At 38.0% G+C, this 27,180-nt stretch overlaps 2 protein-coding genes across 3 annotated transcripts; both read right to left on the reverse strand.

Annotated features, from left to right (window-relative positions):
- Nucleotides 1-45: 45 nt before the first annotated feature.
- Nucleotides 46-8,270, reverse strand: zdhhc15a (zDHHC palmitoyltransferase 15a). The gene is made up of 12 exons (XM_065250541.1): nt 8,024-8,270; nt 7,575-7,601; nt 7,368-7,462; nt 5,750-5,873; nt 5,037-5,106; nt 4,646-4,678; nt 4,418-4,538; nt 2,839-2,971; nt 2,627-2,753; nt 911-1,002; nt 362-420; nt 46-261 (listed from the first exon to the last, which is right to left on the reverse strand). Exons 1-11 carry the CDS (start codon nt 8,268-8,270, stop codon nt 377-379), a joined length of 1,113 nt encoding a protein of 370 aa, XP_065106613.1. The 3' UTR covers nt 46-261; nt 362-376.
- Nucleotides 8,263-26,698, reverse strand: atrxl (ATRX chromatin remodeler, like). 2 transcript variants are annotated; one of them, XM_065250540.2, is made up of 34 exons: nt 26,471-26,698; nt 26,004-26,125; nt 25,851-25,906; nt 25,640-25,683; nt 25,443-25,564; nt 24,943-25,062; nt 24,153-24,259; nt 23,977-24,044; nt 23,330-23,810; nt 22,314-23,247; nt 21,320-21,383; nt 18,207-18,352; nt 17,785-17,949; nt 17,638-17,707; nt 17,396-17,468; nt 17,102-17,308; nt 16,836-16,968; nt 15,991-16,100; nt 15,767-15,910; nt 15,450-15,624; nt 15,212-15,349; nt 14,861-15,036; nt 14,533-14,650; nt 14,332-14,435; nt 14,153-14,238; nt 13,504-13,619; nt 11,680-11,821; nt 11,464-11,561; nt 11,244-11,352; nt 10,981-11,158; nt 9,450-9,617; nt 9,196-9,345; nt 8,907-8,975; nt 8,263-8,822 (listed from the first exon to the last, which is right to left on the reverse strand). In XM_065250540.2, exons 1-34 carry the CDS (start codon nt 26,488-26,490, stop codon nt 8,610-8,612), a joined length of 5,226 nt encoding a protein of 1,741 aa, XP_065106612.1. In that variant the 5' UTR covers nt 26,491-26,698; the 3' UTR covers nt 8,263-8,609. The 2 variants fall into 2 exon arrangements, with proteins under 2 accessions (XP_065106612.1, XP_065106611.1); XM_065250539.2 differs by having other exon boundaries at nt 13,492-13,619.
- Nucleotides 26,699-27,180: the final 482 nt, after the last annotated feature.

Raw genomic sequence — 27,180 nt, forward strand, 5'->3', positions numbered from 1 at the left:
AATAACAAATTTAAGATGAAAATAACAAATTGAATCACTAAGAAAAGACACCCGATAAAGTCTTCTCACACCCTGATCAGTAAAAGAGAGGTTTCAGAGACCTGATCCTCTCTCACAGGAAGTGTTCCAGGTGAAAACTGAGCACGCGAGCAGGTGTTCACCCTCGTCTCCTTGAGGGTTGCCTGCTGTTCCTGAAAGCTTAACCTGTGATTGAGATCTTTGTAGCAGCCCAGAGAGGTAGCAATGTCACGTTGTGTCGACCTAAAATGGCAACAAACACGCACGTCGGTGTATAGTCAACAAATTCAATCACCTTTTCAAGGACACTTACAGAGCAGAAGTGCTAAAGCAGTCCTTGTACCTTATTCCATAATTGCTAGTCATCTGAAGCTATGGTAACCGAGACACCCTCAGGTGAGACTAAAGTCAGAACATAAAAGAGACAAATGACTCAAATTAGATTTTGAGATCCGGTTGTACAATCCTGGCTTTGCCTTTAGGAGGCAGTGTAAACCTATTATCCATACTGTATCTCTATATCAAAAGTACTAAAATGTATATTGGGGTAAAATAAATTGTTTTATTAAATGAGTATACTAGAAAATATATTTCTAGTATTGTGAAAATTGTAGGTAATTCATGTTGTTATGCAGCAGAAGGGAATGTAAGAGCATGCGTGTTTGTAATCCTACTCTCTGTGATAGCACACTTAAGTTAATGACAGAAGCAGCGAGGAGATCACCTACACAGACAGCGTGAGAACTGAGATAAATTCAGTCGCCTACTAAATAAAACATTTACCAAACTACCCTGACTACAGCACTGACACATAATTAGAAAACTCTCTCCAGACACGGCTTTGATTGAACAAAACTGGGCGTTGATTGACATCACAAAATAAATATCTTACCTGTATTTCTTTTTATTTCACAATGCCTGTTCGCTGAAGGATTGTGAGATGACATCTGCCGTTTTATAGGGAATGAATGCCCATCCCCTTGACTGTGAAAGATAAACAAGACGGTTCATAACAATACGAGTAAAAATCACATGGGAGCAGTTTCCCACACAGGGTTTAGATGAATTCAGGACTAGGCCTTAGTTATATTAGGACATATCACAAACATGCCTTACAAAAAAAAACTATACTTGTGTGCATAATGAATGAGACAAAACAATGGCACTGATATATATTAAAATATGTCAGTGCAAGATGTTTTAAAATTAAGGCAGCTCAAACATGCCTTTTAGTAGAGATTAGTGCATGGATGACAATTTCAAGATCTTTTCTGAAGAGGACATGTTTTACTTTCACAACAGATCAGGGGTCTGGAAACATATAAAACGGGGCTGGAAACATGCGTACGCCAGTTCCCACGCAAAGGTTGTGATCTATAAAAAACAAACTTAATAGGAGAATGGGCTTGCAGGGTGGGATCTGAGGATGATTCATGATTCACTCATTGCAGGTGATCTTGGATTTATAAAGGGAACATTGCTTTGTTTTATAAGTCTTAATATTTTTTTGCCTTTGCCATTTTTGGCTTTTGTGCGTACGTAGACTTTTAGTACGTATACGCAGTATGCACAGTTTTAAAAATGAGACCCCTGAGAAGACCCCCTGTGGAAGAAGCTACTTTTTACAACCAGGTTTTCATGCTTGTCAAATTGTAGTAATGAATCAAAATAGACCCCTAGATTTTTTACATGGTGTTGTAAGTTATCACTAAGGGAATCAAACCTAATTGTAAAAGTATTGAATGTAGCAAGACCTATGTTTTTGTCAATGTGAAGGTGCAAAAAATTAATAGCCATCCAAATTTTTACTTTGTCAAAGCATGTGAGAAGAGGTGGTAAAGAAGTGTCATTATTAAGTATGATTGGAAGGTAAAGTTGTATATTTATGTATATTAATAAAAATAACCGTAAATGACCCTGTCTGTGAAATCCAGGCTAAAGTCTCAATCTAATTATGAAATTAGGAACATCAAGTTTGATTTCACTAATTGATTTCACATTAATGTCAATATTTGACATGGTCTTATATTCTTAATATTAAATATATCAAGATTATATTTTCACAAATAGTTTTTTTATGTAGAAGAATGATTTTATGTAAATCATAAAAAAGACTTATATTGGTAATTAACCAACTTTAGTCATACAGCTTATTGACGGCAATTTATGGGGGCCAAATTGGTATTAAAGGAACACTTCACCCATTTGCATTAAGCTTTGTATAGTTAGAACCCCAGTCATGTTTTTGAATGGTCGTGCATCATTTCCTCAGTTTCCGCTGAGACAGGAGAAATACAGATTTCAGTGTTGCACTTCCTTCTTTCAATTATGTAAAAATCATCTTTTTGCATCATTGAAAGAAGGAAGTGCAATATCTTTGTTGAGGGAGTGAGACTACAAACACACCTTTTCTCGGTCAAATAGGCACCAAATGCTAAATGTATGTCACATTTCGACTACAAATATAACACACTTTCAATAAAGATGAATGTTTCTACGGGTGAAATGCCCCTTTAATACAAAATGTAGCCAATGTGATGTGATCACAGTTCATATTTCATGTTTCTTATGTATACTATCTGAAAAAGATCAAGAAAATAAAAGTTACCTGCTAAATACTGGAAATGGCCAAAGTTTCTTTTCCTTTCCAAACACCTGTAAGAAATTAGCTTGGACACCGACATCAAACGCCTTACTGCTTGGCCCATCCGCAAAGAATGGGGCAGACAACCACTCTGAGTTAAAGACAGAGAAGTGTTATTAATTTTAGGAACGTCTTTTAATTATAGTCTTTTAATTTTCATGAAATGCTCGTTTTACCAAGTGAAGTTTTGTTGTTGACAAGCAGCCAGACATGGAGGATAAGTAGAAAACAGAGGGTGACGGCAAACATAGCTGACACCAGTGTCAGGAACAAAACATGCAGTTTATCACAACTATCAAACAGCTGGCCCTGAAAGAAAGAATATACACATTCAATGTAAATGCGGTATAAACACAGAAATAACAATGAGTCTAAACTGTTTGAAAAAATTGACAACATTTTTACCCATGCTGTCACTGGGGTGGTACCCTAGGTCTTCGGTACAGATGTGTATACATTTGGCACCAATATGTACCTCAGATATACTAATATGTATCTTTGAGATACTAAAAAGCTCTCTTTGGTACATCTCTGAGATACTAAAATGAACTCTGGGCTGAGTTTCCCAGACAAGGCTTAGACAAAGCCAAGACTGGGACTTAGTTAAATTAAGTATCTTTTATAAACATGCTTAAGAAAAAGACGTTACTGGTGTGTATTTTGAGACAAATCATTGGCACTAGCATATTTTAAGATCTGTCTGTGAAAGTTATTTTCAGTTGAGACAGCTCAAACATATGCTTTAAGGACTAGCCTTGTCTGTAAAACCATGGGTTTAGATTCAAAACTGATTAGTTAAAGCAATGATATAACATGAAATAAAAATATACTTTAGTAGCATGCATTGGATATTATTACATTTCAACACATACTTTTTTCAAGTTGAAATAAACAGTTATCAAAACATTTATATATGTTTACATATACACATTTATGCTCATGTAGATTTAGGTGTACATTTGTTCCCAGGGGCCTCATTTATAAAATGCTGCGTAAAAACTATCCTACATTTGATCTTACGATCATTTATCAAAAATGCGTACGTGTGATTCATAAACCGAACGTACGCGCAAAAAACGCGCGTAACCATTTCAAATCTATAAATCGCAAATGAACTTGAACTTGTGCGCAGCCGTGCAGTTTCAGATCTCCGCCTTTAAACGATGCCTAATTAATGTCACAGACATATAAAAGAGCGCTTCTCAATGTTTAAACCAAAATTCGAGCAGCAAGATTGGCTTATATTTCCAAAAACCTGCAGCAATCAGACAAGCAAAAGTGCGTACGTCTCCTTAGACCCTGACGTGGCGCTAAGCACTTTTCCACGTCAAAGACAGCTTTTATAAATATGCACTTTGCCGTGGATTTTTGCGTACGCAAACTTTACGATCAAATCTGTGCGTACGCACGCTTTATAAATGAGGCCCCTGGTGTCGATTGCACAGCAGAATTAAAGGGATAGGTTCACCCAAAAATGAACATTCTGTCATCATTTAATCACTCTCACATTGTTACAAACCTGAATACATTTCTACACACAAAGAGGCTGAGTAGATGATGACAGAATTTTGGGTGAAATATCCCTTTAAATACACAGTTCTGCTTGTCAATATTACGTTAAAGAAATATTAAGAGCCTCTTCAATCAGCACATGCCATGTTTGTGTAGTGTGCATCAGATAGTTAACTCTACAACTTAGGGTCAACATCAGTTTCTTTAAAAATACACATTGCAAAAATACACAAAAACACCCACCAGCCACAGCTTGACGAAGGTTGGAGTAACCGTGGTGACAATGAGGAGGCAGTACAGGAATGAGTAGAGGAGGAAGAGCATGAAAAACTTGTAGTTGGAGAATCCAATACAGTTATTTAACCTGAACATGCTCACACAACACACACAGAACAAGAGAACAGGTGTCACTTGCCAACAACATACATTTAAACAACAGGCAATGTGATGTAAAACAGTCCGTTTACAAACCAGGGGCAATGATGATCCATCTTTAGTACACACCTACAGAGAGAGAGGACAAGACCGCAGGAGTGAAGCAGTGTGATACACAGAGGCCACAGTAACTATTCTCATTAAATAATTATAATAAACCCCAGTGTAAGACACACAAACACACACACACACTTGGACTTTAATCAAAAGCAGGAACATGATATTGACTAAGAACTCATTTGAGAGGATTCACTAAGTCCACTCAAATAAATGTCACCAAGTACTTCAACGACATCCTGTAATTATCACAAACAAAGATCGTATTTCTGCATCTCCCTTTCATTCAAGGAAAAGTGCGTAGATGGATGGGAGATACACACACACACAAGAAATGGAGAAAGAGTGAAAGAAACAGGACGATTCTTACATTTGGCACACAGAACAGTGATGACAGCGATCTGGTTTTATCAATTGGCAGTGATGACAGAACCTGATAGCTGAGATGAACACACACAACAGACCAAATAAATAACAAATGTGCTCCAACATTTAAGTAAATTGAATTCCTCTTCGAAAAGACAATTGTGTTACATTTTATTTGTCTGGTTCAATGCAGAATAGCCCATTTTATAATAAAAATGCAATATATGTTGGCATGTTTGGGAAATGGCTTAAAACACATAAATGGATCACTCACAAAAAAATACAAAATAAAAGTACAATTTCTTTAAAATAGTCTTTTTGTCATTCGTATAAAAATAGTTACTTTAAAAAAAAATCATTCACATATAAATTAATATTCTGACATTATATATTATGTTGTTTCAAACATGCATTACATCATACCATCAAACAAAAAAGGATGTTGGGCAAAAGGTTTTTGGCACGCTGGGTTTTTTATGACATGCAAGAAAACAATGGCTTTTAGCACCACTGATGGCAATCCTCAGGCATTATATTTTGGCATGGCATATTAAACCATGGGTGACTACAAATAACTGTCTCCATGTACTGACTTAAAACTATATTGGTTTCTTTTGTATGGAATTCACTTGGAGTTCAGTGGCGTCTCATAATATTTTGTCATGTTACGTGTACTTCTAATTGTTAAACTGTCACAGCACTGATGAGATTCCTAACCTCCAGCTGCTGTACGGGTGTAAACTGGAAGCTTCTGGGAGATCTCCATAAGAATGTGATTCTTCTCCAAACCTCCTCCACGTTCCTGCTCATAAAGCAGCGAGTCGGAGGAAGGTCGATGAAACTGAACACAGACACACGTAAGGGCACACACATACAATTAGTAAATGAGATGTCTGTGCTCCGAGAAAGACAGGGCTTCTTTTACACTCATGTGTCACATATGACATGTCTGATTTAAATAACCTGCAGGTGGACAGGTTAACCAAGTTCATTCAAAGTTCTCTGCATTTCTTTCTAACTGTGAGGTTTGCAAATTTGCTATAATACATGATATACACTACATATTTAATGATTTATCTGTTTTTCTGTTTATTCCTTCATCCTTTTTGTAAAAGCTGCTTTGAAGGAACGAAACATTGTAAAAAAACAACACTATATAAATATATTTATATATATTTTTGGATAAAGGCCAGTCGTGGCCTGCATGTCTGATGCAGTTATAATCTCTGAGAAATGTATTTATGCATTTCATAGAATTAACATGCTACATCAAAGATGCCAACACAATCTTAAAGGTGCCATGGCATGAAAATCTGACTTTTTCCATGTTTTGGTGTTATAATTGGGTTCCCAGCGCTTCTATTAACCTAGAAAATGTATAAAAAGATCAACCCAGTATTTAGTAACTCAGTTTTGGTAAACCATTCTCTGCAAGCACATGAAAAATTAGGTAATTGAAATTTGTCTCTCCTTACGATGTCATAAGGAGATCTTATTATAATAATACCACCCCTTAATCTGCACTATCCAACCACAGCACAGCCATTTAGTGCAGAGAGAAAGAGAAAATAATTCACAGCACAATTGAGTTTCAATTGCAACAAACCACCATTATTGCGATCAGTGTTTGCGTTTCATCAGCTCATTTGCATTTTAAAGGACACACCCAAAACGCCAAATTTTTGCTCACACCTACAAATGTCAATTTTAACATGTTACAATAAATTATCTATATGGTAATTTGAGCTAAAACTTCACATGTGTCCTCTGGGGACACCAAAGATTTATTTTACATCTTAAAAAAGTCTCATGCCATGGCCCCTTTAAGGAAATTCGCATGTATATTATGGGGTACGGTTTTTGTACGATTTTGATTACCCCCAGTGACGCTGGGTTTAGGGGGTGGGGTTTTATTAATGCTTATTTTCTCAGTCATACATGGTTGTACGATTAACTTTGTATGAAATAGCCACCTCATAAAATAAACATGAATTTTCACGAGAGACCGAGAATGCCATGATACCATGGTATCAAAAATGATTGTTCAAATTCCCAAAATAAACTGTGATGTAATGTGGCAAAAACATGCAATTACATTTAATAGTAAATCTAAATTATTTGGCTTTGGTACATTTTTGTACTTTTTTAGATGGTCAAGGCCAAAGAGAAAAAAATAAAAAGCAAATAAATGAAAATGACCACCAGGAAATTTACGAAAAATTATACTTTTTTTACACAGAACTTCAAAAACAGGTTTTTGTATTTTAAGTTGCAGGTTGCCTCTGAAATAATGAATTTTAAAGCTGCATCATTGTTTATGCTACTGTAACGTTACCTCTACAGAAGGAAAGGATGGTGGAGTGGAAACTGCTTTCCAAAAAGACCACGAGAACATCCCAAAACATACGTGGTACAGGCAAAGAAAAGCCACTGAGAAAAGATAACCATTTTGTAAACATAATAACAGTTCATTGTCAAATTAAAATGTATAATTATAAAAAATTCCACAAAGACTTTTTCAACGATGTTATAGGATCTGTACCTTTTTGATTTACACATGTGAGGAAAACTGCACGTAAAAATAAACAAGAACTGTTTTATTATTAAGTTAGATGGCATTTAGGTAATTTTAAAAACAATTCTGTTAGAAATCATCGAACATTAAACAACAAAACCTGAAAATTGTAAATTGACTGATAACTTGATGTAAAGTTATTATATAGATACGTGATGACGATATACAAATTCATTAGGTAATTTTTAAATATTCATTACTAAGTTGCAGCAAGTTATACCAATTTATAAATACATTTTAAATATTCATTGTTTAATATTTAAATGTTCCTTACAATACTGACCCTTATTTTAGATGACGTAACGGAATCTTCTTTAAAATAACTTAAAGCAAACCCTAAACTTGCGACCTTAAACGTCTCCGCAAAAAATAAAAATACATTTTAATGTCAAAGATTTCGCAAGATTGTTACTCACTCCAGCAAAAGTGTACCACATAGGCGTAATATGACCACATCACGACAACAACAACGATCGTAAGTGGAAGACAGCAGAGAAGTCGCGCGCAGCGCCGAAGACACGCGGACAGCAACATGACGGTACGAGTGTTAGATACACGCGCTTCTCTCGGTTTATCACCGTAGCATCTGTGACTGAGGACCAACAACCACACACTCTTTTTTAATGAAGGAAAACAGCGCCTCCACAGGAGAAAATCATACATTGCTATTGCTTTATTGCTTTTAATACCTATAAATTAAACATCACTAGGTGTTAGTAAAGACCCCTTTACTGAAGAGTTAAACACACTACTGGCTTTGAGGTACAGATAGGCAGAAACTTTAGTATCACTTTAGCTATACATATCTCAAAATGTGTATTTTTATAAAGTAGTAAAACTATCAACAACACAGACTATGCAAGATGCTACAGGGTCTGATGAAGGGCAGACTCTCTCCTGAGTGCTTACAGTGTAATGACACTAAATCTACATTTACTTGTCCAACCAATATTTACATCAGCTTTTTAAGGCAAACACAAACAAATCCCCCTGCTTTCTTTGTCAGTGGTGGGATAGAGAGGGATCAGCTCTCATGCTTGTGTTTAACGCTGCATGAACCGCCCCAGGTTCCCCCAGTTGCAAGGTGATGAAGTCAGAATGGCGCCGAGCAGCAGAGGGTGGGGTACCGCCTTGTTTGACTTGCAGTGAGGTAGGAGTACCAGTCCTGGATGCTTGCATGAGGTTTCGAACAGCCAACATCTGCTGCTGTATATGCTGAAGGAAGAAAAAAGTCCAGATTTATGATACTTCCCGTTTAACATTTTAGAAGATATGAAAACATGTGAAAAGAAACTTTACCTTTAGCTGTTGGCTGGCCTTTCTGCTGAGCTGCAGTGGGGACGGTGCATTAGCGTTCTGGACGGAGGCCTGCCGGAGACAAATCGCAGAATGAGGGCTAGTGTTACCGCTTTTTCCAAATATATAGATTGGGAATTAATTAAAATGCATTTCTTTGGTGTAGTGTCTGGCGTTGCATTAAACTAAGCAAGCTCGTGATTATATAAACTAAATCAAATTACTTAAATGATCTCAACCATTTGTAAGGACCTTGTTATTTGAGACAGAAAACATTGAAACCAAGATTTACCTTTTTCTCTGCACGGTACTCATCCCAGGCTGCTCTGCGCTCTTCCTCGCTCAACTCCTCTTCCTCTCGGTGGTCTAACAATGAGTCATGCTCATGATAACTTACTATGAGCTGCCCACAGCTCTGCAGAAGCAACATCAGCACCTCATCCTGAAAGACAAAAAAAAATACAATAAACACACACACACACACACACACACACACACACACACGGTGCTGCTTGTAACACGGCATGTTTATGTATGCATGTTTACCAGAGGTGCTTGTGTGTGTATGCTGGGCTGTAGATTTGGCTGGAAGCGGTACAACTCATTCAGCTGGCTTTGTGTAAAGTGTCTCTGAATCTGCTGCTGGTCCAAAACACGAGAGGATAAAGACTGTTTGGCAACCTGCCGTTCGTAAATTTTCTGCTCCATCGTCCCCTACGTACGACAAAAACATCATCCAGATCACATCAGATTTAAAATATTAAAAAATGTCTTGCACACATAGTAAATATAAAAATGTAAACAAAGATTCATAAATCGGACAAAAATGTTTTTATGACAGTGAAATCATTAAACAGTGTGTGCATTGTGAAAATATAAAACATCTAAAATTACTGAACAAAAAATATACAATCATATTGTAATAAATGTCAAATGTGGTCAGTACAGTGCATTTAAAGTAAATGAAGAGTTTGGTTCCAAAACATGATAAACTCCATAAAAAAATATTTAGTTACCGCCAAAATCAGAATTGTATCTGGTCAGTATTAAAAAGTAAATTCTTAATTTTACGCAAAATACAATATCTGCCGTGTTATTCTGTCATCTTTTCTCCATTTTTTTCCCAAAATGTGATAAACGCCACTCCTCCTTTTCCGCAGAATGCAATAAATCCACTCAACAAATCACAGCGCACCATTAAACAACAATGGCGGCACGTTGAATACACAAGGAATCCAAGTTTTCCTCATCTACTTTGTACTTCATGATCCACAAACAAACAAAAACAAAATAATACTTTTGATGCCAAATAATACTTTTGATGTGGTTTTGTGACGGGAAAGAAATGTAACCATCAAAATATAATAATTTATGGAAAAATGCCAGCTGTTGCTTGTTCTGACCCGAAAGCATCAAGCTTCTGTCATACTAACACATTGACCCCAGGGGATATTATAAAAAAACTTTCCATTATTTTACTTAAAGCCAACAAAAATTGAGCAGGATCAAAACATTTTACAGCTGATCGCCGTCAAAAAAGTTCAGCAACAACGTCCCAAGTATAACTGTAGCAATGACGTTGTTCTTAGTAAAGTTTTGATTAATGCCATTAATGTTTATTTTTTTATCAGTGTATACCACTAGTCAACTAAATGAATATAACATGGAAAAGATGAATGCACATTTATATATTTATTCAATAGATTATAACATTTTGAAAAAATCTTGTCATGGATTTATTGGATTTTGTGGAAAAAATAATAAGTTTTTATAATAAATCTTTGAAAATCTAATTATGGATTATAATTTTTAATGTTATTATAACCTAAAGATGCTATGTGAAAGTTTGTTACAGAAAATAGTGATTTTCATCTTGTCACTTTCTTGGTACAGAAAACATGTTTTTACAGAAATTAGTCAAAATGGATTTATTGCGTTTTTGAACCAAATTGTCTTAAGACTAAAGATCAAACTGGGCTTATAAGTTTTTATTAAAACCTTTCCATTTAGGATTATTAGGGCATAATAATTGTAATGATCTTAATTTAAGAACAATAGTAATTGTAATGTGTATTACCTGAGCCAGAAATCGGTACACAGATACAGGTTTGTTCTGCCCAAAGCGATAGACCCTGAAGATGCTCTGGATATCATATGAAGGATTCCAGCAGGCATCAAACACCACAACTCTGTTTGCAGCAACCAAATTGATCCCCAGAGATCCAGCACGAGTGGAAATCAGAAACAACCTCCCTCTAAAACAAAGAAACTAGCAAGTGTAAGGACAAGTGACAGTATATATTAATTCACTTCCAGCATTTGAATTTACTGGTGTGCTACCTTGTGTTTTTAACATTGTTGAACTCTTGAGCCCATCTCTTGCGAGCACAGGCGCTTGTCGTGCCATCCAAGCGATAATAATCTTTATGTTTTATCCACAGTTTCTTTCCTGCCAATACAAACAAACACCAACGACATATTAACTGCAAATAAACAAACAGCAGCTCGACCAGCCCCGTGTATATAATCACTTCCCAGTGCCCACTGCATGTGTGTCTACCTTTGTATGGGCACTCTTCTTTCCCGTTGGTCTCGTTCGCATATTGTAGGAAACTCTCAATAAGATCCAGGGATATTAGAGATTGACTAAACACCAGCCTAAACAACAACAAAGCAGCATTTATGTCCATTCAATCCATCATAATTTAAGCCAATAACAAAAAGCAAAACACAAAGCAAAGTTAAACTTGTGAGTAAAATTGTGTGTATTGCTTACACTTTGTCTTCCAGTTCCTCTGCCCAGTGTAAAATCTCCATAAGCAACTGTAATTTGCCCGAATGCTCCAGCACTTTGGCATCAGCTTCTTTTACAAATGGCAGATACCATTCGGCAAATGGCACTTTACCAGCACTAAACCCTGAACAATTAAGAAAGATGGATTTTTAAAATTGTGTGCTCTGTGATAGCAGCACTTTATGTGTCATATAAGGGACACTGCTTGACAACTCATATGGTATTATTCATTATTTAACAATATTATATATGGTATACTTGTTTTTTTGTCTTTTCTCTTTATGTGTAGACTGCAAAAAATGACTTGCTTAGTATTTTAATCTTGTTTTCAGTAGAAATATCTAAAAATTCTTAAATCAAGGTGTATTTACTTGATGAGCAAAATGACCTAAGAAAATAAGTCTAGTTTTTAGACAAAAAAAATACAATTTAAGTAAAATTGTGCTTAAAACAAGCAAAAAAAAAATCTGCCAATAGGGTGAGAAAATTTAACTTGAAGTAAACATATTTCAAGACGTTTTTCTCACCCCATTGGCAGATTTTATTTGCTTGTTTTAAGCACAAATTAACAAATTGTATATTTTTGTGTCTAAAAACTAGATTTATTTTCTTAGATCATTTTGCTCATTAAGAAAATCTTCATATCTTAATTTAATACTTTTTTATATTTCTACTGAAAACAAGACAAAAATACGAAGTAAGAAAGACATTTTTTGCAGTGTAAAATCAATAGGTCTCATTCAATAATCATGCGTACACACAAATTTATGCGTGAGAAGTGCGTACAGATGTTTTTAATGAACAAATCGTGATTCAACTAAAACTTTTGTATCAAAATTTCTTCTAAATGTACACAAAAAAATTCAAGGAAACCTTAAACCACTTGTATGATTTAATCAAATACGAGGCTGTAATTATAATGTTTATAATAATGTTGATATATAAAATTTACGTGATTATATTTTATATTATAATATTTCCTGTATTACATATTATTATACATGATCTATATTATTATATATACATAATATTATACATTATTTATTATAGCCTTAATATTTTTTCTACACATATAAAGAAGATGCATGTAATGACAAATCTTCACGCTTTCCTTTCTCACTTTTTAAATCTCTATATGAAAGCGTCTGCTTAATGCCTAATGTAAACGTCATGTCAATGTAATGAGAAGTCCAAACGTCAATCACTTGATCTCCTGTCTGTTTTATTTTAGATACAGATGCACGTCTCTCTCAAATTAATAAAATGTCATATTTGTTAACGCATCCAATACTCATTCAATTTTACTCGGTCGGTGGACAGAACTGACTTGCTCCAGCGATAGCAAATCCTCCCAAATAAAAAATGCAAAGAAAAACTTAACTTTACCGATAATAAAAATAATCATGGATTTCACTTCGAGCTCTTTTGCTTCTATGATTAACTGCTCTAAAATTATCTGTGAACCAGCGTTGCGGTAAGCCTTATATGGAGTTGGTTTGGGCGTGTTTTATGCAAATTACCAACCTTGTGCACGCGGTTGCTCATGTAGAACACTCCTAATTCGTTAACGTAAGAACAAGTATAAGAACAAATTCATGTGTCTTCGCACGTGTTGTGAATTATGCGAAAAGAGCAGTTCAAGTGTAAATGAGTACAGTCAACAGTAAATGAAACCCAATGTGCCCTGATTTTGCATTATGAGTAGCAGCTTTGCAGATTACTTATAAATGCCCTGGAAATACAAATATTTGTCAAAAACTAAAACTGTGGGATGAAGACCAAAAGAGACTGTACCAGTTTCCTCACCAGCAATTTCTGTTGTGGGTGTGTTGGTGACATTCGGGTTTTGAGTGCATCCACTGCCCTGGATGACTAAATCGGTATCTTCAATATCATCTGCATCTCTGATCTTTGTCTCTTTGCTGATGGGGAGATAAAGTGAAAACATGACAAATCTTGTGTAACCACACAGACCATGTCTATCAGCAAAAAGTCTGGTCTTTACATTGCTAGCTTTTCTGTCCAAAAACGTCCACTTAAACAGGAAAAGGACCAAAGTTAGCTAAATCCTAATGTGTGACCCTGCCTGTGAAAACCCAAATCATAACCATCCTCTCAGTAAATGACTTGATGACGTGATGACATGAACTCCACTGCTATACTCTCATTGTTTGTCGATCTCAAAAGTCGTTTGTCATTTGCATAAAGTTAACTGTTCTCAACTTTGTCGTGTGGCTGGACATGGCCACTTATTGTCACGACGGTCACTGTTGCTCGTGTCACCGGAAATGGCCAAGCTTTCATTGAAATTAATAAGACTGCATCACTCCGCTGTTGCTAGTCACTGGCGGTGCGCACACAGCTTTAGGCAGGGTCACAAATATTGTATTGCTTTATTGTTTTAAATCATTCAATATTTCCAAAACACACTAAACTAATACTAAACACGTAGTACCTTTGAGAACCATTCGACTTTTCGGAATTTTGCGCTGCACTCGCTCCTAGTGCTGTAAAGTCAGAAGGAGGCTCTGCCTCTTTGCCCTGCACACACAAAGTGTTTTTTTTATGTCAGGTAACAGAGAAAATGCACTGATCACAAAAAGCATTTCTGGACTAATGCATGTATGTAAGTACCTTATTCTTGCTCAGATGAGAAAGCTTTAGACACCAGGGATGGGTCCAGATCAAACTCAGAATATGAAGGTCCTGAAACAAGTTTTTTGCGCCTGCTCCCTTCCCTACACACCAACACATACATAAATAAGGCACAGGTGAGTGTTTGTGTAGGTATCCTACTAATCTAAAGGCTCATTAAGCTGTAATTAAGTGTCGGACCTGTGCAGTTCTGCAGATAGTGTTTGTATAACTGACACTGCAAAGGTGTCATTCTGATAAACAGCACATACTCGCACTTGGGTGGCAGACAGGACTTCAAAACAGAATAGGCCCGTCTCTGCAACGTAAACACACACAGTATAAGGGATCCTGTAACTCACTTGGTAGAACATTGTGTAAGCAACACATAGGGCATGAGTTCGATCCTTGGATACTGATAAAATGTGTATCTAAAAGGTTCAATGTGAGACTGACAGAAATGCATATGGGTTTGGATATATGTAAATCCAAGTATAACACATCAAAAACTTTTTTCTTTGGTTTTCACCTGTATGAATCCTGACATAAGCTCGTGTAGGACATGTGACCGATTTTTCATGAGTCTGACATCAGCAGGGGTGGAGTCTGCACACTGGCCATTCTGGATTGGGTTAACAAAACGGTTCCGGAATTCCTTCAGAGATCCCAGCAGGTTCTCTTTAATGAAGTTTACCATACAATGATCTAGAACACAAGACATTACCTTACATCTACAGTAAAATAGCAATAGAGTAGTGAAAGATACTCCCCTTATCGATCATTGGTTAGCAATGCTTTAAATCACTTTGTTAATAAATCTAAATATGGATTACTTTGTTGTTATAAATATGAAGGGTCAAATGCTAATTAAGTGATTTACATTCAACAAGGTTGTTCTGGAGCGGGGTGCCCGTCAATATGATTCTTCTACGCGTGCGGATAGCTTGCATGGCTTTCGAGATCCTGGATTCGGCATTCCTTAGGATATGACCTTCGTCGCATACAACCAAGTCAGGGCCTAAAAACACACAAATCAATAGGTTTAATAACATAAGCATCCATTCTTTATTATCTCATTACTCACAATTATTAAAGGAGGATTATTGAGATGAACCTACCAGGGTTCAGCAGCATTGCGTGAAAAGCATCTTTATGTTTGCTGTATTTCTTGCCATTTTGCGTAAGGATCCGAAAAATTTCATAACCCATGATCATCACCCCACCATTATGAAACCAGTCGTTCAAGAGTTCAACACGAACAGCCACAGACTTAACTGTGGCCAGCTCTGTTACCTAGATGTGGGGGACAGAAAATCATGCACAATAATGCATACTGAAGTTTAAAGCATTTGTAAATACAATGGGTATTAATATTTATCTAAAATTCAAGACAGAGTAAACATACAAAGTGACTACATAGAGAAACTCTGCTAACCCTTAGTGTGTGGGGTCTCATACCCCTCTGCCATTTGTCGAACTCGCTCCTCCAGTTCAGCACCGTGTTGAGAGGACACACTACCAAAGCACGTTTCAGAGACAACTGTCTACATGACAACACTGAATGAAGGAACGCGATGACCTGAAAACACACACATACACACGGTCAGTCTGTCCTTAGACACTTTGACTATATAATAAAAATAAACGCATGCCCCACACCTGTAAAGTCTTTCCCAGTCCCATGCAGTGGGCCAGAATACAGCCTGAGCCTGGAGACGAATTCACACTCTGGATGGACTCACAACAGCAGTCCCACATAAACCGCACACCTAAGGTCACATGGACAAATGGATTAAAAAATCCACTAGGTGGCCCTGTTTGCAGTTATTTAAAATATGCTCATTTTCCAGCTCCCCTAGAGTTAAACATTTGATTTTTTGCAGTTTTGGAATCCATTTAGCTGATCTCCAGGTCTGGGGGTAGCATTTTTAGCATAGCTTAGCATAATCCATTGATTTTGATTAGACCATTAGCATCATGCCAAAAAATAACCAAAGAGTTTCGATATTTTTCCTATTTTAAACGACGGCAAATTAAAAGTAGCGATTTTCTAGGCAGATATGGCTAGGAACTATACTCTCATTCTGGCGTAATAATCAAGGACTTTGCTGATGTAACATGGCAGCAGCAGGCGTAGTGATATAGTCCCCTTGGTTTCTTTCAATAGCAGGGGACTATTTTCAGGCGCTGCTTAATATCATTGCATCGTACATGGTTCATGGCATTTTAAAAAGCTATTACTTTATGTTCATTGATTATTTTGTAGTGCTTTATATAGTTAAATGAAAAAACTTGAATTTAAAGGTGCAGTGTGGAGATGCCATAGTGAAGAAAAGCGCTCTGTAGAGCAGTTTGTCCGTTTAGGGCTAATTTAGAAACATGGCTGTGCAAAATGGCCATTTCCATGTAACCCATCCTTTTTTAATGTAATAATGAATTATGAATCGTAATTGACTTCCGAAACTCAAGATAGGGATGTACTGTACAAAAGCATTTTCTCTCACCCTCTCGCTGATGTGGTTTAAGTTTTCTCAGTAAGTGCATGTGAACTTGGACCACAGGCTTGTGCGTTACATCATCTTCCTCAAGAACCAATGGGGTAAAGCTATGAGCCGGTTTCTCAGATACTATGATAACCTAGTGCAAAACAAAAAAGTAATTCATCAGTCAGGTTAATACATGTCTTTTTTGCTCTTTCGATTTAAATGTTAACTATAAATGTGATGCTTATAAAAAGATGGAAAAGTTCATTTTTAAGACAGAATGTTACCTCAGAGTCTGCTTCTTCTTGTTCTCTTTTCTCATTTTCCAGTCGTTGTTTTTCTCTCTCAGCTAGCCTTCTTCTTCGCTCCTCCTCTTCCCTCAGAGCGCTCTGGGTCTCCTTGGCCAGTTGATCCACCTCCAAGAGCCGTCTGATCTGTCTCCTTCCCTGAGGGGTACTCCTCAAACATTCCTCAGAGATTACAGAAACATCATTCTGAATAACATGCGAACATAAAAATTAGTTCATTGAGGGACCTGCATTCATATCATGTAAGATAAAGAAGGATATAAAAACACACACATCAGGAGTGGTTGGCTCATCAGGACAGTCTGTCGGGCTCTGACATTTGTTATTAGGAGTATGCGACTCAAGCCTAAAAACAAACATTCACAGAGATACGTGAAGTACAGTTGCCGTCATATAAATGTGTTATCATCATACATTTTCGTTAATTGGTGGCTATTCGTTGAAAATTGGGTAATTGGTTATGACTCATAGCCCCCCCACAAACCTATAACATTAGACAGCTTGTTTTTTGTTACCCTGTTTCTTCAGTCTCTGATTGGCTGAGTTCCTCACTTAGGGCAGTCTCACTTGATTCATCAGTGCTCTCTAGGATGACAACAGGAACGATTAAAAACGTACTAAGTCTGACTTCAAGAATAGTTCATGTGACATCAAAAACTTACCAGTAGCATCATCTGAATCTTGAATTTGTCTTTCCGTATTTTTCGTTTTTTCTCCTTTCTTCTGTCCTTGCTCCTCTGTCTTTGGCAAATCAAGACCATGATGTAGCAATCGGTGCCGGTGCAGTGACTCAGCCTGTGACCCACTGGAATCGGACTCATCACAGTCTGCAGAAAATTGATCCATCTATTAAGGCTCTATGAAGCTTTATGTATTTGATGTTAATCGCACTTGTGGAATAAAACGAAGTGGATACAATGTTTAATGATATTTCTAACTACTCAAATATTGTTTACAGTAACCGACCATCAGTTACAGCACAAATGAGCACACCAGTACATTATTGCTGTAGTTTTAACAGCCGCAAAGGATTTAGGGATTCTCCTCAAAGTCTCCCAAGGTTCTAGCGATGTCCTTCACTTACCTTCAGCAGCTGTAGTCTCTGTTGTCCCTTTCTTGCTCTTCTTCTCACCGGTCTCACTCGCTGACTGTTCATCAGAGTTGCTGTCCAGCTCGGAAGCTGAGGAGTAGTTAGCTTTGATCTGAGCCAGCAGAATCTGCTTCGCAATTCTTTATAGAACAAGTGATTCAAAGTGGGCCAGAAAAAGAGAGAGAGAATAAAAAGACAAAACGAAGCATGAGAGACTGGTTCGGGTTCACTAACTAAAGCAGCAGTCATCCACCTTTTTTAATTTACACTTTAGTACCAGTACTGAATTTTTTTTATTGTGAAGAACATACAACTCTAAATCTATTACAATATTTTACATCAATTAAAATATAGGGGATTCTAAGTGTAAAATCTATCAGTTTTACGTAATGAATAAAAATAAATAAATATTTGGATAAATTGAAATTAGGAAACAGAAACAAGGAGGAATTATGGGATAACTGCCTCAATTGATAAATGGCTAAATTTGCATGCACGTAGACACAAAAATACAAATTCACAAAGGCCATTGTGTTTGGTGTACGAACTTTTATTACAACCACAATTCGTATACAATTCTTAGATTTTGTACATTCCCTTCTGTTCTCATTTGCAAAATAATGCATGGGTTTATCATTCTGTTGAAAATGATCTTAAAGGGATGCGTTTTTTTTCTTTTTGCATAAAGTGTTTTAAAATTACAAAGTGATAAATATCAACAAATAGAAAACAAATCCATGAAATACTTAGAATACACAGAATACTTTGTGTTATTTGCTTGTTTGTCCATTTACAGAGATTCAAAGCTGAGAACTAACATAATACATCAAAACAGGAAGACTAAAATAAATAGGAAAACAGTTTAAAAGAAAGATGGCAGGGGTTAATCTATTAACAGAAGCGTGTTAGGCAGGGTTCCCACTTTCTCCAAGATCTTTTATGCGGCCAACAAAACGTATATAAAACAATACACTCAAATCCTGCTGATGGTTGCTTAAAATTACATTACAGCTTCAAGTAAATTACAGGTCATTTACTCAGTGAGGTACCGTGGTAACTGGTGTGCTCATAAATGCACAGCTAATTTGAGCTTGATGTTAATTTTTTCAGAATCTTCTCCTATCATACAAGTCAGCAGTTATTTGACTATAGTTTGAGCATGTTTATAATAAAAACTAGCAGCATTTTTTGTTACCTGGAAGATTTTGGTCATTCATTTTAGCAGGATTGGTAAAAAGGTGGTAATGATTGTTGTCTTGCAAAATGTGCATTAAAATCAAACGTCGAAAGTTGAAATGATAATGGTATGTGATCAAAGACTGTGTGTGCTGTACCTGCGAGTAACAATATACACCGAAACAAAATACAAATGACAAATAAAAAATATGAATTTCCACGGGTAGCTTTGATGAAATACATCAAAACAGACCGCAATACTGAGTCCTGAACTGTCCTGCGATTTCTTCATTTTGTTTTTCGAAAGTCTTGTTAGCAACACGGAGCAACGCAGTTCACAAACATAAAATATTTTCCGTAACTGTTTGTAACCGTTCCCATGTCTTTTCGATTACTGGAAAAACTTTTTAGAAAATTCAAAGTGTTCCAGGTTTTCCAGGATGCGTGGGAACCCTGTTAAGCTGTAGAACAGAGAAAGAGACAGAACAGGGAAAAAACAAAAAAAGAGAAAGGATAAATAAGCGTTGGTTGCCTCTTTTTAAAAGCCATGCACATCAAATCCAAACTAATGTCTAATTTGAGAGTGAAAACAACACTGTTTACTAAAAATCCCCAAACACGCTCTGTTTAAAACAACTGACTAAACAAACTTCTGTCACAGACTGCATATGTTGGGACTAACACAACATCATCACTGTCACCTGCTGCCCCCTATGAACTTCCGAATAAAAAGGGATGTAAAGGCTGCAGGTCAGTTATGCATTTTTTGGGTTAGGTCTGTTTACAATTTTAATTCGTAGTGAGGTATGGGATTGTACAGGTTGGAAAATGAAACCACCTGCATATGCACCATTGCTCACCGCACTAAGCCATGGCCCAAACTAATCCTCCACTCTTAAGCACCAGTTCAAAAACATCCACCTGTCCTGTAGTCAATATTGCCTTGCCTCAAATTTTGCATTCATGAAATCCATCATCTCAAATGACAATCTGAGCTTCTGACCTTAATGATAATTAATAAAGACACTAATATTAAAGGATGCACAATATTATTCAAAACAATATCAAGCAGCAAAATTGTGTTAATGGCTATACAGGGAAACATTCTCTTCTTTAACAAATGCAATATGAGATGAGGGCATAAATCTCATCTTTATGCTTATGACTCTAGAAAATAAAGGCTTCTTTCACTTAATGAATCTGTTAACAAAAGTACAAACGACCGTATAAAAACAAGCACCTCAATGAATATTTTACTAATCCATCCCTCTCTTCCTACACAAAATTGTGTTCACTTGAATTCCACCAACAATGACATTTCACTCATGTTAATGTGAAACTACTGTAACACCTACCGTTAGCAAACCACACAGCCTTTGTTCTGACTGACCGAAAACATTACATCGTGAGAATCAGGAGGCTGATCCCTAAAACACAAACACACACAAGAAGTTGGCTGTCTTACTGAATAAAGGATCCAACAGATCCAAACAAAGGTGCAGGCTCTTTCTACACTCTTAAAAGCTTAATTAGCTGCACAGACAGAGGAGAGGAAAGTTTAGCCGAAGACATGCATTGGCCTATGTCAGTAAAATACAAACACAGAAGGCAATTCACTAACATCCATGTTAGGACTGCTGACAGTGCAAGCTGAAGAGTTTCTTGTTAATAGGCGATGTGCTTGTAGTGCCTATGTTTACAGATTTTCTCTACTGCGTGTGAAAGCATCTCTTAACATATGAAAATCAGCAAAAAGGCAGCATTACAATCCCTGTCTAGCGGCGGTGCGTGGGGATGTACGCAGCATGCTTTTTATAGGCCTTTGGCTTAAAGCTCCAGTTGTAGTGGGTTTGGGCAGGTCAGTAGAGTCCAGATGTGAAGACCTGTGTTGGGAAAATGTGTGTGCGGCCCTGATGCAGACAGAATCGTACCTATTTTCTAAATCATCGTCATCCACAGACAATGAAGGAGCCGGTTGGATGTCCATCTCATCACCTGGCGAGAGACAGAGAGAGAGAAAGAGAAAGAGAGAGAACATAAATAACCAACTAGAGCTGTAATCGGGCCTTAAAAGTTAGGCCCGAAATGTCCGGAGCCCGACAGAATGCAGCCCGAACCCGAACGTACATTTAGATTGACAGCTTTTTAAAAGCCCGAACCCGTTTACAGCCCGACATTATTTAAATGTGCGCACACACACAGCTTTTGTCAAGAATGAGAAATTTACACAGGTTTTAACATTATTTATTCATGACTAATAATCTACACGCCACTTGGAAGTTGAAACAAAGAAATAAAATAAGTCATCTGTAACATTGTAACATCTCATTCTAAATAGGCTTATGCAATACACTATAAATATGCCAATAAAATTATTATTTCTTAACGAATTAAATTAAGATAATACATTCTGAATTATGATGGGTATTTGGCAATAACGAAATTAAGAGGCAGGCTCCGCGGGATTTGCGTCGGCACATCTCTCCATTAGCCTACTGCCAACATTAGTCTATATCCTCTGTCTAAATTATGTAAGACTCGATTCATATTTAGTTATACATTGAAAAACCTACTCACCAAGATTAGGCTACATGTTTTTGATGAGGAAAATCATTAAATCCACTGTAAATGAATTCAGCGCGATCCTGCGCTACTGATTTGAACTTGACCGCTCATTTACCTCACAAAGCCGGAGCGGAAGCCCGAGCCCGCCCCGAGCCCGTGTAAAATGTTAGAAATGAAGCCCGAACCCGCCCGAGCCCGTCGGGTCCCGACGGGTCCCGTCGGGTTCGGGCAAAGATCTTCAGCTCTATAACCAACGCTAAAAACCCGTTTTTGCATCTAAATGATTATCCTTTTTTCCATTACTACATTTAATCTAGAATTTAAATTTAAAATTATATTATGGGTGGCTGAAAATCTCACCGGAAGACTGTTGGAAATTTCCAGATCCGAGCAACGAGACGCCCTCTGTCAGCGGTTTGATCCTCTGATCGTCCGAGTCACTGCTCCGTCCGCTCTCCAGTTCCTGTCCCCCAGCTTCACTCGAGGAACTCTCAGCTTGTTCTATCATCCTGGCAACTTTGCGAGCTCTTCCCCTGCTCGATCTTTCCACCGACCCCTGGTCTTGAGAGGCCCTCCTCGAAGATGCGGAAGAGGATGACGAAGATGACGATGACCTCTCTTTGAGGTTTCGCTTGCGAGAGCTTCTGTCTGGAGGAGTGGTTTTTACCAGCCCAAAAAGCCGCTGCTTTCGGACATGTTGATTTACGTCATCCATGGCCCCGCTGTTCTCAACTAAACCCTCTTCCTCGCTGTTCGTCATGGCAGCAGCTGTCTGAAGAAGCACCTCAGGCACCTCATCAGAATCAGAGTCATCCTCAGCTAGACCAGCATGCTCAGCTGTGGGGCTCGTGGCCATGTGCCGTCTGCGTGGCGTGGTTTTCACACGTGGAGACCGTTTGTTCTCGTCGGCTAATGATAAACTTTTTGTGTCAGTCATGTCATCGTCCCCCTCCTCTTCCTCTTCAGCATCATTATTATCACAATAATTCTCTCTCTCTTCTCTCTCAGTCATTACCTCTACCTCCACACCCCTCACTTCCACCTCTGCCTCACATTTCTCTAGCTCTCTACCCATCATGCTACTCTCTATTGTCGGCCTGTCAGGTGATGGAGGGATGGAAGTGCAAGCGATGGCTTGTGTGCTGACTGGTACAGGTGTGAGTTTGACCACTAGCTCTTTAGTGACACCAGGGATCTGCGAAGACCTCGACTTTCTCTGTCTTGCCCTCGCTTTTGGCTTATTAGATTCTCCACCGGGACATTTGGCCCCGGTTAACTCATGGTCCAGGGCTTCCTGCATGATGTAAAATATACACCTGTTTTAATCACTGCATTTATGGCGAAATTTAAACAGGACACATTTGTTTTTGCCCTACCTGTAATGCTCTATTGGCTGATAGCAGGTCATTCAGAACGACACGAAACATCCTCAGCTGCCCGATTCTCTTTTGCTTCTCTTCCACCTTCACTTCCTCGTCTGCTTCGCTTTGAATGACTTCCCTGAAGGAATGGCTCAAAGATGACGTGACGTCCACAAACCGCTGCATTCGTTGATATAGTCCTCCAGAGGGCACTGGGCCACCTCCTACTCGACCACCCCTAGCTTTCCCTCGAACTGAGTTTGACTCAGGACGGGACACTCGTTTCTGAGCCTGTTCCAAGTCGTCGAGAACTGAGTCGCAGGCCATCACCAGCTCCATCAATGGCTCGGGACTGCACACATAACAGTACCATTTCCTTTCCTCCTCCATGATGGTTGACAGTTCCTTCCTCCCCATGTTACGTAGCACACATTTCTTACAGAAGGCATTGCTGCAGTAATCACAGCCAATCAGACTGCCTCCTTCTGCACACCACCTGGATGAAGGACAAATCAAAACGCTTGGTTATAAACACGCACCCTTTACAGATAAAAGACTTTCAAGGACAACTAAAGATAAAACTCAAAACTCATGTTCAAAAAAAACATGTTCACAGTGCCAAACTCTGCTATAAGATTCACATCAATGACTAACTCAAGTACCTGCATTGCTCATCCATCCCCTCCGAATCCTTGCTGATGTCGTCACTCATATAATACTTAAAACAATTCTGGAAAAAAAATCGGACAGATTCTTCTAAAACACTTTATAAAGCAATCACACAGTTCTAAACTTACTTTAAAGGGGGAAACAAAGTCAAGAAAACATAAATACGTACCTTGCAGATCAGCACTTTAAGCATTGGGTGCCTATAGATGGCATCACGCTGGAAAGGATTCACCTGCTGGCCACACGCAGTGCAGTTTACCCTCTCAGTCTCGTATCCTGACACAAACAAAAGTTAGTACTGTTTATCCTTTGCACTGTATACCCAGACACACAGCTAAAATCAGCATTACAGGCGGTGAAAGTTACACACAATCAAGCAGTGGACGCCAATTGCAAAAAGAGATACAATTAAATTTTTTTGCAATGAAAAGAGATAATGTTTTTATAGAAAGCTGTGAATGAACATTTCAACATCTCTAGACTATTTACCTAGCATAACAAGGCAGCATATGTGCCTTATCTTGTTTTACTTCAGAACAAGGCTTGCATTGATAGTGAAAATATGATACATTGCTCCAAGGGGAATAGATGTGTAACTGTTTGGTATGACACTGTGGCATATACTCTGTAATTTGGGTTTGACGTTAAGCACATCGTCATGTGGTTGTCTTTAAGACAAGTAAATTTGTTATTTAAAAAGTTACTTGCACTGAGATAAAAATAGTATTTCATTTGAGTTGAAATCACAACAATTGTTTACTATAGTTAAACAAAACATAGTTTTAGTGTATATAGAGTAGCCTATATATACGTTTCTGTGTGTTATATGTAATCCAGCACTTCTGTATGTGTGTGTATGCTATGTGTGCCTGTCGTCATAACTATGGATTTGAATCATCAAACTGTTTGAAAAAAAAATAAGAACGTTTTACGTGACCCTATTAAAGATATTTTCTCACCTCTACGTTTATCAGCAAAGTCTTTTTGCTGCTTCTGAACTCGTCTGCTGCGAAATTCCGGCCCACGGAAATCATCACGGCCATCGGTACCCACAGGCTCAGGCACTACAAACACCGTTCCTGTATCAAAGGTTTATAAATAAGCATCAAATGTTAGTTCCCGTCTTCCCAGGATATGCACTAGTGAACTAATGCATGTACATTACCAGTGATTCTCAAACAAGGCAAGGGGGCCTCAATTTAATGACATTTTATAAAATACATAAATTCTGTGTATAGGTTTTTTTTCATTCAAATTTTAAGCTTTGTAATGTTTTATGTCATACATTTTCTTTGCACCGTACACAAGGGGGGCCGCACGCCTAAAAACTTTGATAACCACTGCTCTAGATGCCCTATCGCCAGGCCCACATGAAAACTATGTACATGGATGAAGTTTTACAACCGGTGTTACTAATCACCCAATGAGAGCTATGGACAATAATAGGGAGGGGACGCACCTATAGGTAGGAGGCCGGTGTTTGGGTCATTGGAGTGAACAGACACCCCATCTTCTGTGCCACTCTCAGATGAAACATCGGACTCGTTCATCCCACTGTGTTTTGTGACAACAGCCGGTTTCCTGTAGGTGCAAAAATACTTCAATAAACCCATCAAGCACAAAACGGCTTCATAAGCACCACAGTTTGTGACAAACCTTCTTGAACGACTTGAAGATCCTGACATCGAGGAGCCATGGGCCTAGAAAACAAACAGCATTGCACATAAGAATCAATCTGGAAATTGGGTAGTGAGTGGGAATTAATATTTTATCACTAGACCTGAATTGCAAGGAAAATTCTAATTAATTTGTTTAGTTGTTTGTGTAGTAAAATTAGGTAAAGTTGTGGATCATGATGTATCTCTACCTCCTCTGCATCATGGGCTTTGGCTTTCATCTCAAGGTACTCTTTGGCCACGGTTCCTGTCAATGAGACATAATAAGCATCCTCAAGCAAAAAACAAATGCTGTAAGGTTTTGCTTATTCTGAATTAATCATTTGTATGACGTGCTTACATACCATTCCAGTGTCCCGGTAAAGTAGGTTCGTTTTTGCCCTCTGTAGCATTTTCCAGGTACTCGTGGAGTTTACCTATCAGCTCACCAAGCTTACTGCCCGCTGCAGCCACCGGCGGCCCGGGTCTGGGGAGACAAGACACAGTTTGTCTCCATGGCAGCAACATCCTAGTGCCATTTTAAATTCAATTGCCTTTAAAATCTATACAACCAAACTAGACGAGCACCGTCTGAGAGAAGTACTGGATATAAAATGAGAAGTCTCTACTTAAATCGAGCGCCGACTCTTTGTTTGTTCTGCGTTGACCGATTCGACATGCAAATGCATCACACAAACATTCGATTTAATAATGACAAAGCCGAAATGTATTCAACAGCTAGATTTTTATGAGCATTTTATTTTTGTCTATAAATATTTATAAATACTAGCGTTCGTGCATTTGTAAAGGAGAAAGTGAGATTTTACGTTACCTCAGGACCTCGGCAGACATGATCCAGCACGAGGCAGGCTTTATCTACGCGCCAAACCTCGCGCGCAACTAATAGCACAGAAACTCTTCACGGTTATTGACATAACTCAAATATTAACTCGTAGTTAGCATCAAACCAAATCTTAACCAGTTTTGCCCGCCATCTTCCCAGAGGAACTTGCGCGAGGGAGCTAAAATGGCGCACTGGGCGCTGTTTCGTCATTTCCGGGACTGGAGAGTGACGTGAAATCATGACGCCATTAGTAAATCGTACTTCGTCATAACTGAACACGGAAGCAGCTGTTGTGGCAAAAAGTCTTAGCTTGAATCTTCATAAGAAAAATAATCAGGAGACAAAGGTTCCAGGTGCCAAACAAAAATTACTTTATTCGCTCGAGCCAACAAAGTGAGACAATCAACACCCCTCAAAGCGGTGCTCAAAGATCATCTGCCCTCCCAACATCTGACTCCATTTTTATACAGTAAGATCAAACACTTCTTATCTGAGATGACGTACATTCTTCTCATTGGTCTCGGTCTGCCACAATTAATTTATTTGTTTGATGTAGCAGAAGTGCAGCTGAACCCTTCCTCATATCTAAAATGATATATTCTGCTTATTGGTTTTCATGGCCTTGGCTTTCCCTGACACAACCAACTTATTGTTAATGTGGCGAAGTACAGCCGGACGAATTCTCTAATCTAAAATGA

The sequence above is a fragment of the Paramisgurnus dabryanus genome, chromosome 5 (assembly GCF_030506205.2).
Source record: "Paramisgurnus dabryanus chromosome 5, PD_genome_1.1, whole genome shotgun sequence".
Taxonomy (NCBI): Eukaryota; Metazoa; Chordata; class Actinopteri; order Cypriniformes; family Cobitidae; genus Paramisgurnus; species Paramisgurnus dabryanus.